The sequence below is a fragment of the Gavia stellata genome, chromosome 5 (assembly GCF_030936135.1).
Source record: "Gavia stellata isolate bGavSte3 chromosome 5, bGavSte3.hap2, whole genome shotgun sequence".
NCBI lineage: Eukaryota > Metazoa > Chordata > Aves > Gaviiformes > Gaviidae > Gavia > Gavia stellata.
In genome coordinates this window covers 35,873,655-35,890,375 of record NC_082598.1, presented here as the reverse complement: position 1 = coordinate 35,890,375, position 16,721 = coordinate 35,873,655, and the positions used below count along the sequence as shown (strand labels likewise).

General features: G+C 38.1%; 1 protein-coding gene across 1 annotated transcript in view; it reads left to right on the top strand.

Moving 5' to 3' along the window:
- Positions 1-16,120, top strand: part of FAM149A (family with sequence similarity 149 member A) — a 37,981-nt gene extending 21,861 nt beyond the window's left edge. The window contains 13 exon segments of the mRNA XM_059817938.1: positions 2,397-2,507; positions 3,510-3,642; positions 5,114-5,256; positions 7,508-7,633; positions 7,789-7,962; positions 9,786-9,976; positions 11,498-11,640; positions 12,742-12,845; positions 13,071-13,295; positions 13,596-13,716; positions 14,469-14,597; positions 14,999-15,077; positions 15,902-16,120. Coding sequence (XP_059673921.1) covers positions 2,397-2,507; positions 3,510-3,642; positions 5,114-5,256; positions 7,508-7,633; positions 7,789-7,962; positions 9,786-9,976; positions 11,498-11,640; positions 12,742-12,845; positions 13,071-13,295; positions 13,596-13,716; positions 14,469-14,597; positions 14,999-15,077; positions 15,902-15,975 — 1,753 coding nt within the window. The 3' untranslated portion in view covers positions 15,976-16,120.
- The last annotated feature ends 601 nt before the right edge of the window (positions 16,121-16,721 follow it).

Sequence of the window (16,721 nt, the reverse complement as noted above, 5' to 3'; positions counted from 1 at the left end):
GGCTGCTGCAGTCTCTGCCGTTCGCTTGCCAGCGCTGGGGAAGTGTGCTATGGTTGTGCGGGGAGGGGGTTTTTCCTTTCGTTTTATTTTAGTGCGTGGTTTCCTGGCTCGTCTTCTAACGACTAGTGCTCCAAGGAATCGGGAAGAGTGGTACCACTGCATGCACTGGAATGATGTGGCAGAAACCCTTTTTTGCTCCATCTCACATCATGTATTATGCTGTTAAGTATAATGCATATGCTTTGTTTCACAGAAAGTCCGTGAAATTTTATGGGTGGTATTTCTGTTTTTTCTTGTTTGTAGGTTCAGGTTTCCTTTAAAGCCATAACCCGCCCCCCCCCCCCCCCCCCCACCTGGGGTTCTTTGAGAAGTCAGAAAGCCTTCTAGATAGAGGAAATCCAATCAGCGTAGTTAGCTTGGTTTGCCAAAAGTCTGTCAAGTGAATGAAGCAGCTGGAATACAAGGGGAAAGGGTTCTTGCACAGGCAAATAGCTACAGTAGGAAACAGAGGGTAGCAGTAAATAGTTTCCTCCTCCAGTGTTGTTTCACAGGGATCTGTCCTGGGCGGTTCAAGCTAGTTGATCAGGTAAAGGGTGAGCAGTGAAGTGAGAAGGCTTGGCAGTGATATTAAGCAGTGGAAAAATACTAAGGACAAGGGTCAGCTATGAAAAAAAATTGAGAAAGACCTTATAAGTCTGTCTGAGCAATAACATGGCAAATAAAAGGGCAGAGAGGGATGTACATGAACAGAAGGAACCAGCTTTCCCTGTAGAAGATGGGCTGTGAGCTCACTGTCGTTGCCTGGGAGACAGATCTTGGTGTTATAACAAAATGAAGTTTTCATGGGACTGGACTGTACCACTTTTCATAGGGCCTCTTGGTTCTGACAGTGACCAAAAGCAGATGCGTAGGGAAAAGGGAGGATATTTAGAGCAAACACATAGAGGTGCTTTCCACTGCTGTTGTACCAGCCTTCAAGAATTTGCAATGCAAGGTCTTCCCTGATGGACGTTTAAACTTGTGGTAGGTTTTTAGTGCCTTATTAGCCAAGGCATAGGAGTAGGATGTGTGATGTGGTCCGTTTGAATGGGGAGTTAAATTTTGACGTGCATCTTTGTAATCTGTGTAAAGGCAAGATAAGTATCAGAAAGGATAGGAAGAAGGCAGAGCCATCCTAACTGTTGCAGGGCCAATCTACAGTTCTTGGCTAAAGAAATCAAGAAAATTCTTGAACTGTGAGCTGTTTCCTTACGGTTACTCATTCACAAATGTAATTTGATGCAATCATGCTGCTTTATGACCTGAGGATGTTACGGGATTAAAGTAGGAACTTCCACACATGAAGTAGTCTTTTGCTGTAAAAGTGTTTCTGAGGAAGACTTTGACACATCTGTATATATTTTGAGGAGGTGGGTTTGACATTAATAATAACATTAATGATAACATAACATAATGATATACATAACATAATGATATATCATAATTAATGATAACATAACATAACAATAATAACATTAATAATAACATTAATGACAGAACTTGGTGGGATTATAGAAATGTATGATTATAACCAGTTTCTGTTTTTTTTTTTTTAAATGTCTCTTCCTTCATTAAAAAGTGTTCTTTTAAGGCTAATAATAAAAGTGCAGGCATTCCTGTGCTTTACTGTATCTTAATATTCATCCATGTGGTGTTTAAGAGAGAGTTTTAAAATTTGAGCACGTGTTCAGGTATTTGGAGAAACAAAGAAGACAAGTGCTAGCATTTTTTTTATGCTGGAAAGGCATAATACTAGAAAGTTTGTGGCTTGGTTTTTAAGACAGTGTTAAGGAGTCTTTGGTACTGGAGGAACTGATGCTTTGTGGTCTGTAAAAGTATTGAGAATATGCCCATGTTTCCTGTTGTACTAATATCCCAGTTCACTTAAAACAGCCAAGTTGAGAGTTCATAGTTTTAGTAAAGACTGCTGTTTGCTTGGCATCATATCTGTAACTTCTTTTTATGCAGAGGGACATGAGAAAATGGACTTTATGTTAATGATTGAACAGAAACACATAGCTAAATAACTACTGTATGGACAATTACTGGTTTGTGCCTTTGCTCTGTTCCTGCAATAGCGAGGTGCTGCTGCATTTCTGTGCACTTCGTGCCAATTTTAAAGTGCAAAATTGGAAGAGGATGCCTGTGGAATAAAATAAGTCTCAATTAAATGTACATTTTTCTGAAAAATACTTGTGTAAACAGAAACTATTTTAAAACACGGTAGTTTGTTTCAAGCAATGTTTGTGTTGATAAATAGGTTTGAAAAATTCAACAGTTGTCGTCGTTCCCCCCCCAGTGGAGGTGCAAGTTAACCTTATTTAATACTATGGAAAGATGTGTTTCTGTGTTTATAGGAAGGGACTGTCCAGAGGTTCCGCAAATCAGTATGTTTCTGGAAACAGTGGAGAGTCTCTTCCAGCAGTGTTTGAGAGAAATGTGCAGGAAGCCATCGACAATTATACTTGGTATGCGTTCACGTCTGAAATAGTACTTCATCAATGGACTCCTGGCTTAAATACGTATTTCAAGATTGATATTCATTTTCACTAGTCATGCTTCTAGTCATTCTCACAGATGACAACTATTGCAATATATAATGCAGGATATAAATTGACCTAACCTATTGTTTAGAGGGTTTGAACTTTACTCCTGGTTTGTGTTATGGATTTGCATATTTTTAGAGCATAGTGAAGGGCACTGATTAAGCCTGAAAGGGAAGTCAGACTTCATGGTTAAACGCAAATAATGCTCACCAGTGTTGCATGTCAGTTAACTTTCAAGAAGTTTCATTCCAGCTGGCACTGGTTGGGATTTACCTGGCCTGTATATCTGACTGTACTTGCTTTCACTGCATCCCAGGGTGGGTGGTAGCTGGCAGCGACCAGCTAGAGCTTTCAGAGAGCTGGAATCCCAGAGCTCAAGGTTTAAAGTGCACCAGGTCTAACAGCATAAAAGACATTGTGTGAAGATGCGTAACTCAATGCTATTTGAAACATTTGTAGAGATGTTGTGTTCAGTTTTGCATAATTTTCTTGTGGTAGCTTGTAACAGAGTTAAAGAAGGCTTATGTTATCTTTAATGTGTAGTTTTAATGTGCCCATTAGCTGAACAGGAGAAAGCAAAATAATTGTTGGAGGTGGAAGTGCTTGGTACGTGTGTGCATATATATGTGTGCATATATTCTAAAGTGCCCTTACAGTTGCAATGATATATATAAAAGCATAATGCTGTAGAAGGAATTGCCTTTAAGGCAGTAACTGGTACAAATAGGAGCACGTACTCATTGCACTCTACTTAAAAACATACATTTGCAACTCTTCACATCGACTCTAACAGCATGTCCTGAAAATCTTCCATCCAACAGGAATATGTATCACTGTCCATTTATGTGATCAGTTGCGTTATTTTTAAAATGTTTATACAGAAAACCATTGTGTTTTTCATTTTAATTTGTCATCTTTTCACAGTGAAACGCTTTCGTCACTTTCATCTAGTGGTTGTACAAGACCCACAGAGTTGAATAATTCTTGGTCTGGAATAAACAGCTATACTACTGGTTTGTCTACTGAAAGAAGTTCAGTTTACTCCTGGAGGGATGATGTATGTCACAGAAACTTTTACAGTACACTTCATCTAAATATTGTAGAATAGATTGATTTTTACAGAAAATGGACATGCAGCACATCTCCTGTAGGAGAAGTTAATCACTTTCATTCATTATAGCCTAATGATTAAATATATTAATTGAATATTTTAAAAAATAGTTCTGTTTGCAAGTTGATACCAGTGCAGCTGATGTGTAACAAAGGAAAATGGAATAAAAATATGAAATGATGAAATTGGAGGAAAACAAACCCGTTTTACTAAAGAAGGTAGGCTTAGGTTTCTAAGTGCAAGAGAGTGACAAAATATGTGTTTGCAAATACTGCATAATGCAGGCAGTGTCTAAAGGACCTATTCTCAATGTTTTGAGTCACAAAGTACATTCATGAGCATGCCTGTAAATGTCCCAGTCTGAGTAAATAATTTAGCTCTTAACCTCAGCCCAGTTCTGTTTTGTAGATGATGCAGAGAGAGGCTGACCTCTGAGGCATGCCTGGTGCAGTCTGGCAGCGTTGAATAAATTCATAAGCATTGCGGTCACTGCCACTTTCATTTTAAAAAGCCATGCATGGTTGGTACTGGTAGTTCTGCCATACCTTTTGCATAATATCCTAACCTTTAGGGTACTGACCCCATCTGTCACTTCCAGCCCTCCAGGAGAAAGCCTGACCCTGGATCATACAATAATCTGGGTGAGAGTTATTTTCCCATTCCTTTGCAGTGTGATCCCTTCTGTAGCCTGAAGTGGTTGGGGCACTGAGCTGGAAGTGAACAGATGTGATTTGGGCCCTGAGTATTACCCCTTTTTTCTGTGTTTCAAAGTGCCTAATATAAGTGGCCAAATATCATTATGACCAGTGCCCCAGCTGAGGAACCCTCAGCCAAGTGCTTGTTTCCACATCACTGGATAAAGTCAGGTTCTTCCCTGCTATGTTCATATGCTCCTGCACTCACCCATTTCTGCTTGCACTGAGTTGTAGCTTCCGTGAAGAGGTGTGGAAAGCCTTTTCTCACACCGAGGGTTGTTTCCTCACCACCAGACTATGTCATGCAGAAGGAAGGTGCCCCCTCTTGGCCCTCTTAGCTGTTTTACTCGGAAAGGAAAAGCGCTGCTCAACAGAGCAGGGAGCTGTGGTGCTGTGGGTGGCAGAGGTGCAATGTGCATGCTTCACTCCATGCTGGAGCAGGGAGGGAGCCAGGAGTCCAGACACCTTTTAACTGGTGTCTTCTGTCAGCTAATCCTAGGCAGCTAGTTCCTTTTTGCTAAATCACCTTGCTCAGGCCAGCTACCTGGCTGTTTTTTGCACTGCAGCATATAAATTGTGTCTCCAAAGTAGGTAGTCTGAAGATGCATTCTGAGATGCCCAGCCAAATCAGTCCAAGTTGTCCTGTTCTTTAAATATTCTGGGGTTTTTAATACAAATATGTATGCATATTTGCTAACAACTATTTATTTTATAATATGTAGGAATTTGATAAAGCCAACACACAGAGAGTGCATCAGTTATTTTGGGAGATTGATGAAATGCTGTTTGAAGGAAAAGTGACCTCCCAAACTCAGAGCCTGCAGGCAGAATGTGAAGACTGGGTTGAACAATTTCCTCATCTAAGGTAAGGAAATTTCTTGCTGGTTTTAACCAGTTATCACTCTAATTTGAATTTTTGGGGTACTCTCATATGAATTGTTCTTGGTATATGGCATTAGTACCACCTTTGCATTCAAATCTGGATCTCTGGGACTGAGCTGTGCCATAGTTAGGCAGTGAGTCTGGGTGGTGGTGCACTAGCAGCTAATGCTCTTCATTTTGCTTAATACAATGATTGCAGGCAAAGATACTTTAGCAGGATGTAAAGAGAAAATAATAATGCACCATTTTTGTGATGACTTTTTCCAAATAAAGAATACATCTTGTAAAGAAATATATTTTTCTTTACTGTAAGTGAAGACATACTATGAAATTCCAGGAAATTCAGTGTTAATTATCTTACTGATTCTTCTAAAAAGAAATGAAAAATGAAGGCAATCATATGCTTCACATATACTGCATAGCCATAACGTCTTCCTAGGCTCTGTAAATCAGTGTAAAACAATGTGTGATATTAACCCGACAATAATCAGTTGAACAGGTATGAGGATGCATATGTGATTAATGAGAGCTGCACATCCAAGCAAAACGAAATGTCTAGGCAGCCTGATGACTGCTTCTTATAACACAGGGGACAGAAGTCAGTGTTGTACTGTCCTACCTTCATAAATGATGGCATGTCATTCTTAGTGAGATATCGTGGCTCTAAGCTATTCTAAACATAGACCTGCATGTGTTTAACTTCTAGTCAATAGTTTGTTAACACTATTAAAAAGAACACTGTCAATAACTGTGGTATGCTTTCAGTGCTTTTGGATAATCTGCAGAGGCTTGTTACTAGTAAATATAAACTAAAATCAACTAACAAAGCTTGTCACACTTTGTCAGGAACAAGAGAAAATTGTTAAATAAATCTGAGGCAATTTTCACTAGCATTAAGCCATGCTTTGCATTTTTTAGATACCGTAAATATTAATAGAACGTGCATGAAATGGAGACAGGTTTTTGTGCTATGTAATTAACTCAAAATATTAAGTAATTTCACTATATTTTTAGAGTATTTTCACTAGATGGAATTTCTTTTAGAGTAAGTGATTCCCCATACTTACAATTTGCTGATTCACATCTAATGCTGGCAATACCAACCAAGTCCAAGAGGTTGAAAGTGAACTGAAGAAATCTAGCAGCTCTGTGTCATTTGGTTCTAAGGGATGTGGTACATCCTGTGGTTTAAAAAGAAAAAAAAAATTATTTTCATTATTAAGCTTAAACCTTAAAACTCAGTTTGTGTTGACTAGTTACTCAAAAGAATAGCTTCTGGGATGCTAGATTTATTTCTGAGAGTTGTGCTTCAAATCGCTCACTGGCTGTCTTTTGTGTTTAAATTTGTAAAACAGCTATGTCAATATATGAATACTTATCTCAGCATGTGGGAATAAATACACTTAAGAACTGTCATCGATGAGAGAAAGATCAGATCTATTTAAAGGAAAGCTTTTTGTTCTTGGCTTACAAAATAAAAAGTAAAAAAGGCTATTGCTTAGAGCTTCGTGTGGCATAAAGAACTGTTCTGTAAAAGGTAGTCTCAGGAAAATGTGTTCAGGTGAGTCTGAACATGGCTGCTTGCACTACAGGTGTGACTGGCAAATCCTTTCAAGATCCCTTTTGAATTCAAGTGAAAAACAGTTCAGTAAGCAGTGATTATTATCTACCTATACTGTGGTCAGAAATTATTTTATAGAGTAATTTTGTGTACATTTAAATAGAGTTGCTTTTACCTTTTCTCTGTGCGTTATGCATGTTGGAGTTTGTGCATTTTCTGAATGTTAATTCTAGCCTTAACTATCCACGTAAATATTTGGGATTAGGACTTCTGCTCACATTGATAGGTACTGGAGTTGGATAAGTGAAGTCATAGCAGATGTTATTTGTCTTCTGCCTCCACTTATAAACATTTCTTATGGAGTTTTGGTGAGAAAGGAAATGTGTTTACTTTATCTGCCTTTAGAACAATCTAACAAGTTTGACTGTTTGCTCTTAAAAATTGTACGCTAGATTCTCATCTTGCATAAATCAGCTTAACTTTAATGACTTAAATACTAGGCACTGTTAATGTATTACACAAGGCCCTGGCCCCTCCATAAATTGCTTTTTTCAAAGGAAATGTAAGGTGTGCTTTCACATTGCCTACTGTTTGCAGGTATTTGTGTTCTTGATATTTGCATATGGAGTAGATTTCCATCTAAGATACTGCTCGCTCCCTCCTTTTTATTCAGGGTTCTAGGAAAGCAGCTACTATTGCCGAAGGATGAAGGCTTTCAGCATTTTGAGAGCAGAAGTGATACCTGTGTGGATACTAAGTGTTTACCTGGCCTCCGTGAATGTACTAGTAATATAAAAGAGTATGTTAATTCTTTTAAGTTTTCTTTTTGGTCTTCTCTCTTCAGAAGTATGTACAAATACTACTTTTGTATTACTGAAACATTTCAGTATAATTAAATATGCACTTTCTTCTTTCTTTTAATATTTAATTCTCATTTTGTTGGTATTTTTTCAGGCTCTGCATTTCAGGCTCTAAACTGATCCCAACATCTCCAACACATAAATCGCTATATTCAAGTTCCACTAGGATTTCTGCCCCTGCCTCATCCATGTATTCATTCCTAGAAGAAGAAATCTATGACATAGATGGAAAAATAGAAGAATATCTTGCCTTTGACAACAAGGAGCTGTAAATAACAGATATATGTATTCTTGAAGGATATAATGAAAAATTATCAGTGAACCCCATCAGGGTTCATAAACTGTGTTTCTTTTCTGTAAAATACAGTTCCTTCTGTCCCTGTGTTTGGTAGCACAGTGGTCAGAGCACTCGCTGGGCATGTGGAAGATTAGGTATGTTGTCTTTCTAGTGGTTCAAAACTCACATCTCCTATGTCAGAGGAATGTGTCTTAACCACTAGTTGTTTTGAGGTGTTCTGTGCATGGAGATTCAGTAAAATGAATACTTAATTTTGAGACAGGGAGTAAAAGGAAGGACTCCCTTCTCCCCGAGTGGATGCCTTGACCACCAGGTTGTTTAGGGTCATTACACTGTACACGCTCTCATTGTCTGCCCTAGTGAATCTTTAATTCTTTCTGTGCAGCGTATAACAGCTTTGTGAGGCAAGGTGCAGGATACAACCTGCATTTAGAATGCTCTCGTGAGTCATGCAGCTGTCTTCTTGACAGTGCAACCTAGGTTTCCCATGAGCTAGTTGAACGTTCCAGCAACTAGGCTACTGGGGGGATGAAAGACCATTATGTGCAGTTTCCTAAAAGGCCTCTACGAGGGGGAAACTTCGGTGGGACTAGTGGGGCACAAAGCATAACTTTTTGTGCTAAAGCTTGATGCGCTTACAGTAAAAAGACACGGTGATTCTGAAACACGGAGGAACCAGACTGAGACCCTTTCAGTCCTGTCTTTGAAAGGGAGGGTCTGGATGGCTGCCTTTTTGGAAAGGGTTTGGGTTTAAGAATCCTTCTAGGATTCTTCTTGCTTTATTTTGCTAAGTAAGTGAACTTAATTTGGGAGAGAGACTTGACTGAAGGCGTGTTTCTCTCCTTTGTACCTCCTTGATACGTTGTTTCTTGTTTCCTTCAATTCTGAAATATCTTGTTCTCCATAACTAAAACATTAGGCGTTACAAAGCCTGATACGAAAATAGCTTGGTCATTTTGTGAGTTGGACCATTCAGCCAAGTCTCAGTTATAGTTAAGAAGATTGCAGTCCAGTTTGAGGAGGAAGTAAAGAAGTGACTAAGAAGAGAAAGGGAGATAAAAACCAGTATGAATTTGGGATCATCCTTGTAATCTCAAAAAAAATGCATTTTCTTAGAAAGAAATATGATGGCATTAAAAAAAGAAAAAGGTTAAAACTTTCTTCCTGAGATGTGTATTAGAAAACCAAATTAGGAAATGTTGCTACACTGTGCTTCCCTATGTAGGGAGGGAGGGGGAGAAAAAAATAATGTAACTGTCCACACAGTAGTGGAAGGCAATGAGATGAGCATAAGGCTATGGACTCTGCTATTCTTGTTAGGCTGCAGATATCCTTTAAAGTTCTTTGTCTTTTGATCAGTGGTGGAGTGTTGCAGATGTGTGCAGGTACACAGGACGTGATAAAAAAAGAAATGTTCTATGCGATAGTCCTCCAGCCAAATGCAACAGACAATAGTTCCCTTATGTTGTGGTAAAAAGCATAGGATTTAGTCTCAAATGACTAAGTGCCACGTATAAAGCTAGTCCTTCTAGAGCTGCAGATCTTTCTGTTGTAATGCCCCGTTTGGATTTTTTCATTTTTCACCTGCAAGCAAAAGAGAAAGAAACCATTATACATATTCGATAGGTTCTGTTCCCATAGGTACTCTGCATGTTTGAATTTAAATTTTTTTGTGATCTACATCTGACTGGCTTTTCTTCCATATATATGTTTCTATTCATTTGGAGTATTAGAAGCAGGGGGAAAATAATCAAAACCCATGGGAATTCATTTGAGTTTGCTTCCTTTATTAGTGATGATGAGAGTTGGGAACAAAAGAAAATGCTTCTTGCTGAGAAGAGGAGTAAGCGTGGCATTCCCCCTGTTTCTCCTAATGCCTGTATCAAAGATGCCGTGGCTTCTGAAGTATTTGATTGTATCTGGAGCAATGTAATTGGAATATTGGAGGAACTGATTAAAAAAAATTGGGAAACTAATATCACAGGTATTTGGTATTTTTAGATATGGCATTTATAGAATCTAACTCAGAAAAATGATTTTTCCACCCCACTGCCCCACCCTTAAATAAAGCTTGGGAAATCTGGTTATTTTAAGATAACCATGTTGGTAGTACAGCACTATAAGGTATGTAATGCCTTGCACACCTAAAATAAAAACATTCCTACTAATTTTCAGGAGTTTTGTATGAGAGGTGTAAGAAAAAAAAAAAAAAACAAAACCCAAAACAAAACCACAAAAACCAAAACCCCAAACAAAACAAAAACCCCCAAAACCCACAACCCCAACTTCCCCCAAAAAAACCCCCAAAACAAAACAAAAAGCCCACCAAACTGACTGAAAAAGCTTCATTGTGGGAGACCATGTTAAAAAAAAAAAAATCTTAATCACTGTCTTAGGATGCCAATTGATGCTGTTAGCAGGGAATCACTGACGATGTGGTCTGAATCTGGAATCAGTCTCTTAGTCGTCATTGTTTGAGCTTTGCTAATAAAAAGAACCCTTAGGTGGTCAGATTGTTAAAGCAAGAGAAGACAGCCTTGCTGACAGTGCAGGAGTTCATGAGTTTAATATAGGATGAAGAAATGATGATGCATGTAATTTTACTTTATGTTTTTGTATTCTAACAGACTGTAATGAGGAGAAGCAAAAGCTAGGAAAATTAACTAGAAGTGAAGTTCGTTTTAGTGTGCATGTGTCATCTTTAGAGGCTGAGGGAAATTTCAGTTCTTCTTTCAAGGTATTTTAAAAGGACAGTAACAGAATAATAGCTAGGGGTGGGTTTTGGAAATTACCTCAAATGTAAGGTACACTCGACCTCAGATGTAAGTCTACAACAAAGTAAGAAATGGCAAAATTTCTCAGAATACTTGCAGCATCAGAACTTAACATTTCAGGTGTTGCTGAAATGTAAAAGGGCTTACCCCAGGTGGATTTTTTTAGCTCAGTATTACAGTTTAGGGAGGATAGCTTAGCAGTTTTGATAGGTGTGCTCTTTTATCTTTATGAAGGGCATAAACTTAAGACAAATAGATATCTAACCAAAGTATTTCAACTAGGAATGTAAAAGAATTTGGGTTTATAATAGAGATAAAATGGTGCTATATACCCAAAATGAAACAGTGTGTAGCTGCCATCAGGCAAGGATAGGATCAATAGACTTTTTTTTCTGTGTGTATATACATTGTTTCTGCTTTAAAAAAAAAAAAAAGTCTTTGGGAATTTTTAAATAACATTGCAAGAGTCTTAGCAGTATTTTCTTAAACACTCCCCTCCAACTCTACCTGTATAGACCAACTTGTTTGTCAATGTCAGAGAAAGCATAAACAAATGGGGATGCTTTCAGAACATAATTTATGGTAGATTTTTAAATATTGTGGAAACTTAAAACTATATGAAAGTCTTTATTTACTGTGAAGTGTGATGTTATTTGAATCCCAATAAATGATGGCTGGTAAACATAAAAAATACCTCTTATTCCCTTTACTTTTTTTTTGCTGTTGTGCAGAGTGTGGCAAACAGGTGGAAAGACTGAAAGCTGTTACATCAAAACTGCCACATTTGCCAGTCATTCATATTACAGCAGATGCTGGGAGCGTTCCTCTTTCCAGAGGCTCTGAAGCACGCAGTGTATCTTTTGTTTCCTCGCAGGTAAAAATAACTTTCTGTCAAATGGCTTTCGTTCTTCTGCTAACCTTGGACAGAGTCCTGGTTGAAGCTAGAAAAGGCTCGTTTTTTTTTCCTTTAAACCACTTAGGTATACTTAAAATATGTCATCGCATTTAAAATGAATGTTCATTAAGTGTGTGTTTTTTGTTTAATATCACTTATTCTTTGGTGTTTCTTAAGTGTGCTGTTTACCACTAAAACATTGCTGAAGTTGGTTTACAAAAAAACACTTGTTAGACTGTATTCTGTCCTTAGAAAATAATTCTGCTTTTATTGTGGTCCAGTCATTTCCTCTTGATAGAGTTAAGAAAACAAGTTGTAACTTGAAGTGACTTCCTTTACTCACAACACTGGCAGTTTCAGACTCTCTCATTCCTTTTAATTTCCTTTGCCTCTTGTAAAAGGGGACTCTGCAGTACATCCACCAGCACTCTGGCACTAGGCCTTTCCTGTCTTTGTGGTAGCTCGTGTTTGTATTGATAAAATGCCCTTTTTTGTCCCACTTGCTGCCTTCTCCTTCTGTCCCTTGGCTCCTGTTTTGCACATTTTTTTCTTTTCCAGCCACTGCTTCTGTTTGTGTTTTTTTTTTTTTTCCCCCTGTTTCTCTATTCAGTTCAAGTGACTTCGTTCTCTTCCATCTGCTCTTTTTCCATGCTTGTTAGGTAGCGAGATAAGAAACACAGAAGAGAGAGCACAGCAGTCTCGGTGCTCCCCATCTCAGTGCTTGGTTCTGTAGTGGTCCCAGCAGCCAGAAGATAAGTAACGCCTGGGCTCTGTGCCCCTGGGCTGGGCTGTGCTGAGGGGAAATGAAAACTACGAAGAATTGAACTCCAGCTTCAATTGAAACTTGTATTGCAAATTGAGTTGCAATTCAGTAACTAAATTACCCAAGTTCTGTTTGTAAGAATCTGTTTGAAATAAGCAAAACAACATATTTGCCCCATCTACTACTGAGAATTCTGCTCAACCATCTTAACAGAAACTTTTCTAAGAAACAAGTAAAATACCTCCTAACTACGTGCTTTTCTGAGGTCTTCCTTCAAAAAAAAAAAAAGGCTAATGCATATTTGTTGCTTTTACTAGATTCACCGTTTCTCCAGCAACTTCTGTAATGACTTGAATGGTGTGATGACAATTCAAGCAAAACCACTCCAACAGAGGCATGTTGCCACAGTTGAAAAAATACAGTAGGTGTTGGTATTGTCATTTTCAAAATGGGGCATAATTCTTATTATTTAAAAGATGGTTCGCAATTATAAAAAGGCGATAAGGTGGCAGTCATCTCCTTTGTGTGTATCAGTGATGTGATAATGACTTGTAGAGGTTCCAGTGATACTCTGTTAAGAAATCCTTTTACTTGTTTTTTTCCTTCATCCTTATTCCCTATCTCATTCTCCTTCCTTTTTCCCCAGGAATGAGCAAGAAGACAAACAGCATAGCATTGGCTCAGGTGCTCCAAATTCAGTGCACACTAGGTTGGGGAGAATTGCTGATAACAGTATTCTCTCATCTCGGGTACTGCCGGCATCTTCTAGGAAGTTACCAAGCCATCGTAGGTTACCTTCTCTCACTTCTGACCAACTGTCCTCAAAAGCTCCTAATCTGTACAGTGATGAAATCCTTAGGGGAACTAAATTGTGAGTTTTTTTTAATTTTATTTTTTACTTTCCTCAGAACTTTACTGATGTTTCACCAGTGAAGGATTTTGCAAAATACTTGAACTAACCCAATTCTAGAATTCAGAGAGAAAAAGAAAGCAAGCAGAACCATGTGTTTTGAGGAGAGGCATTTATTTTTTTTTTTTGCTATATTAGGTACTGTTACTTTCTGTAGCTGAGCTCTATAAAGAAATTTACTGCTCAATAATTTCATGTTACTTCAGTGAAGAAGTCTTTAATATGAATTTTCCTAAAAGAGGAACCCTTAAAATTCTGTAGGGGTGCCAGCTTGGGTCATTTATCTTCTGCTCGTGCACCTAGAACCCGGAACAAGTTACCACCAATAAACTCGGAGGCTCTTGAACAATATCTTTCAGTACCTCGATTGCAACAGAGCTCTGTAAGTTGTGTTCATTTTTGTACTGGTGAAGAATGTCAAGCTATTTGGAAATAAATTGCTCTGTGTCACTGGTTGAAATGAGCAATTTTACAGTTTGTATTGGTTCATATTTAATACATGGTCTTAACATGCTAATGTGTGTTACATTGGGGTACCATCAGAATGCAAGAGAAGCCAGTTTAAAACCCCAGGTCACAAACAGATCATGGTGGAAAGACTTTCCTCTGAAAACAGAAAAATCTGTTTTTTTAAAAAAGAAAAAGAGAAAAAAACCAACCAACTAGATAGTAACCTTGCACTTACATGCATCTGGATTTAAATAGCTCTTTTCAGTGTTTTGTTCATTAATGTGAGGTTATAAGAAGTAGAAAATTATGGTGACTGAAAAAAAAGACAAATCTTATTGATACTGGCCTATTTTTGAAGGATAGGGAAGTAATAAATCACCATGAAAGTAAATTGGCATTTTGATATTATTTTGCTTCTGAATAATATTTTCAATTGAGACACATGTAAAGTTTGTTACTGTGGTGGTTTTGATGAATCTAAGCCTTTTTGGATTATAGACTAATATTAGGGAGCAGCCTCAAATCTCTTTGAAAAACAGGAGTTACCCTTAAGTTACCTTAAATAGGTGCTTTTGGTTAGTGAAAACATTTTTCTTTTGTTCTTCTCTTGTGGTTTTTTGCATGGCAACAGAAAAATTATTTTAACCCATTCAGTTCTCTCAATGCACTTTTTAATTCTCTCAGCATCGAGGACGATATGCTCCTAGCAGAGTGTCAAGTGCAGTGCCTGGCAGTACAGAGCAACGGCCACTCAGAGAAAGAACTGTTATTATTGATCAATTGTCAAGGCCCAACACAAGTCATACATTCAGCGTATGTTACAAAGTAAGTAGAGACATGGAAAAGTGAAGAATCTTCCATTCATGCCCGCTGTTGGTCTACAGAAGGTCTCATTTACTGAGTCTCTCCTGATTTCTGGTGTACGTGGGTTCCTGCTACTTGTAGAGAGGAGCATGTTAAAAGGCTTTGGGAGGGTGTGGGACCTTGGAAAGCAGGACTAGTGTATGAGGAAGAGATTTTTTTTTAAAGTCTAATGCATCAAACAGTTCCTTTGAGGGTGTCTATGCACCAGAAGTGTGCCGTTTTAGTACTGCTTGGAGCTTTGCAGCTTGGTAGGACTCACTCTGCTGGACTAGATCATAAAACCTGTAATCAAACCATTTCAGTAGATAAGCATACTGTATAAGCTAATAGTGTGTCTTTCCTTTTCACAGGCACACACACCTCAGAAGAGATCACTGACTCCCATGGGTTTTGCTAACCACAGAGGGACAGGTCAAGGATTTTTAATAGGTCAGCAAAGTCATAATCACTTGGAAGGCAAAAAGCCAGCAAAACCTATTAACCTGTAGTACAGTTGAGAAGTGCTCGGGGAGAGCCATCTTGGCATAAAAGAAGAACAGGTGTGCTTGACAGGATCTTTGAGTTTGGTTTTGAAGTTTCTTCTCACTTGGTCTGAGATAGCCTAACTCTGACTGCTAGGAACCCTGCAAAGCTTCTTTCATTGTTATGATGTGGAAGGAAAATGAGTCCCCCTCATCTTTTTTTTTTTTCTTAAGATTTCAGCATATTTACAGTTATGGCAAGAGTATGTGGTGTACAGGCTAGGTGTTTTGCAGCTGCTAGAGTAGCAGAACAAATACATGTTTGTGAACTGTTTCATGACATAAATTTTATTTTAGCCCCCATATAAATTCACCAAATTGGTAAACTTTTTATGTGGGGAAAAATAAAATTGAAAATTTGTGTTTTTAACATCAGTATAAAGCTCTTGTAAATAAATAAAAAAATCGGTATTGATTTGCAACTATGTCTTCCATTTATAACACCGAAAAAAGAGAGCAGCCCTATGTGGCTTATTTAGTTCCATTGTTACAACAGAGCTGACTAGCTGGTTCCTGAGGTATTTGAGTGCTTGTATGTAACTTTTATTCTTTGGAAGTTCCTTGAGTTTAAATAATTATATGATTGGCATAATTATGTAAAATGTGATGTAAGAATAAGGGCAGGTTAGCAAATATTGATCTGAGCAGGCTGATGGAAGTTAACTCATACATAATCTTGGCGTGTCTTTCAGATTCTACCACAATTAACAAACACTGTTTTATCTTTTCTAGGCTCACAACAATTCTACAGATCCTTTCAGAGAAATCCTCTAACCTCAAGGAAGAGATTTCAGATTGCTTCTTAATCCAGCTTAGGAAGAAACAGAAACCCCCTGCACTGAATGGAAAACTGAAGCGCTAAATTTGCTGGCTGGTATCTGGTGTAACAAAGAACATGTGCAGTATACTGGTTTCTGCTGAGCGTAGCAATCCTCAGGATGCCTGCATTGCCTTCTTTTAAAGTTGTCTGACCAGAGGTTAGATTAAAAATTAGAGCAAAATGAAATAAATGGTTGAGGTGTCTGCTCTGTTTGCAGAGTCAAGATGCTGTTGCTGCTGCACTTCCTTCTCAGGCATTCCTCCTTTTTCTGTCTTTCCTTAGGGAATTGTTATTCTGCCTATAGAAGCAAATAAGTTCTGTTTAGGCCATGAAGTCCTGTTCCCACGTTTTTGTGTTTCCTCAGTGTTAAAGACGTTCTAGTCTATCCAAACATCAGTCATATATAGAATTTATACTTTTAAACAGGAGTTTGTGGTATCTCCTCTTTAACTCTTGTTTTAGTATTTCTCTGTTTTTCAGTCTGTCTGCTTATTGCAGTTGCTCTCTGTCTGTCCCTACTTTTTCTTCCTTGAATTCTTTTGAGATGGAATTAATTCATTGCTTCTACTTACGTTGTTCTATTCGTCAGTTATTGCAGAAACTGCTGGGATAAACTTTGTAAACAGGAAGCAATGTTTTCCCTGTCAGGACAAACATGTTTGTAGATCCTGAGCAATTGAACCTGCACGCTGACATGTCAGTAAGACCATTTCCACTTCTTCAGATTTCTTG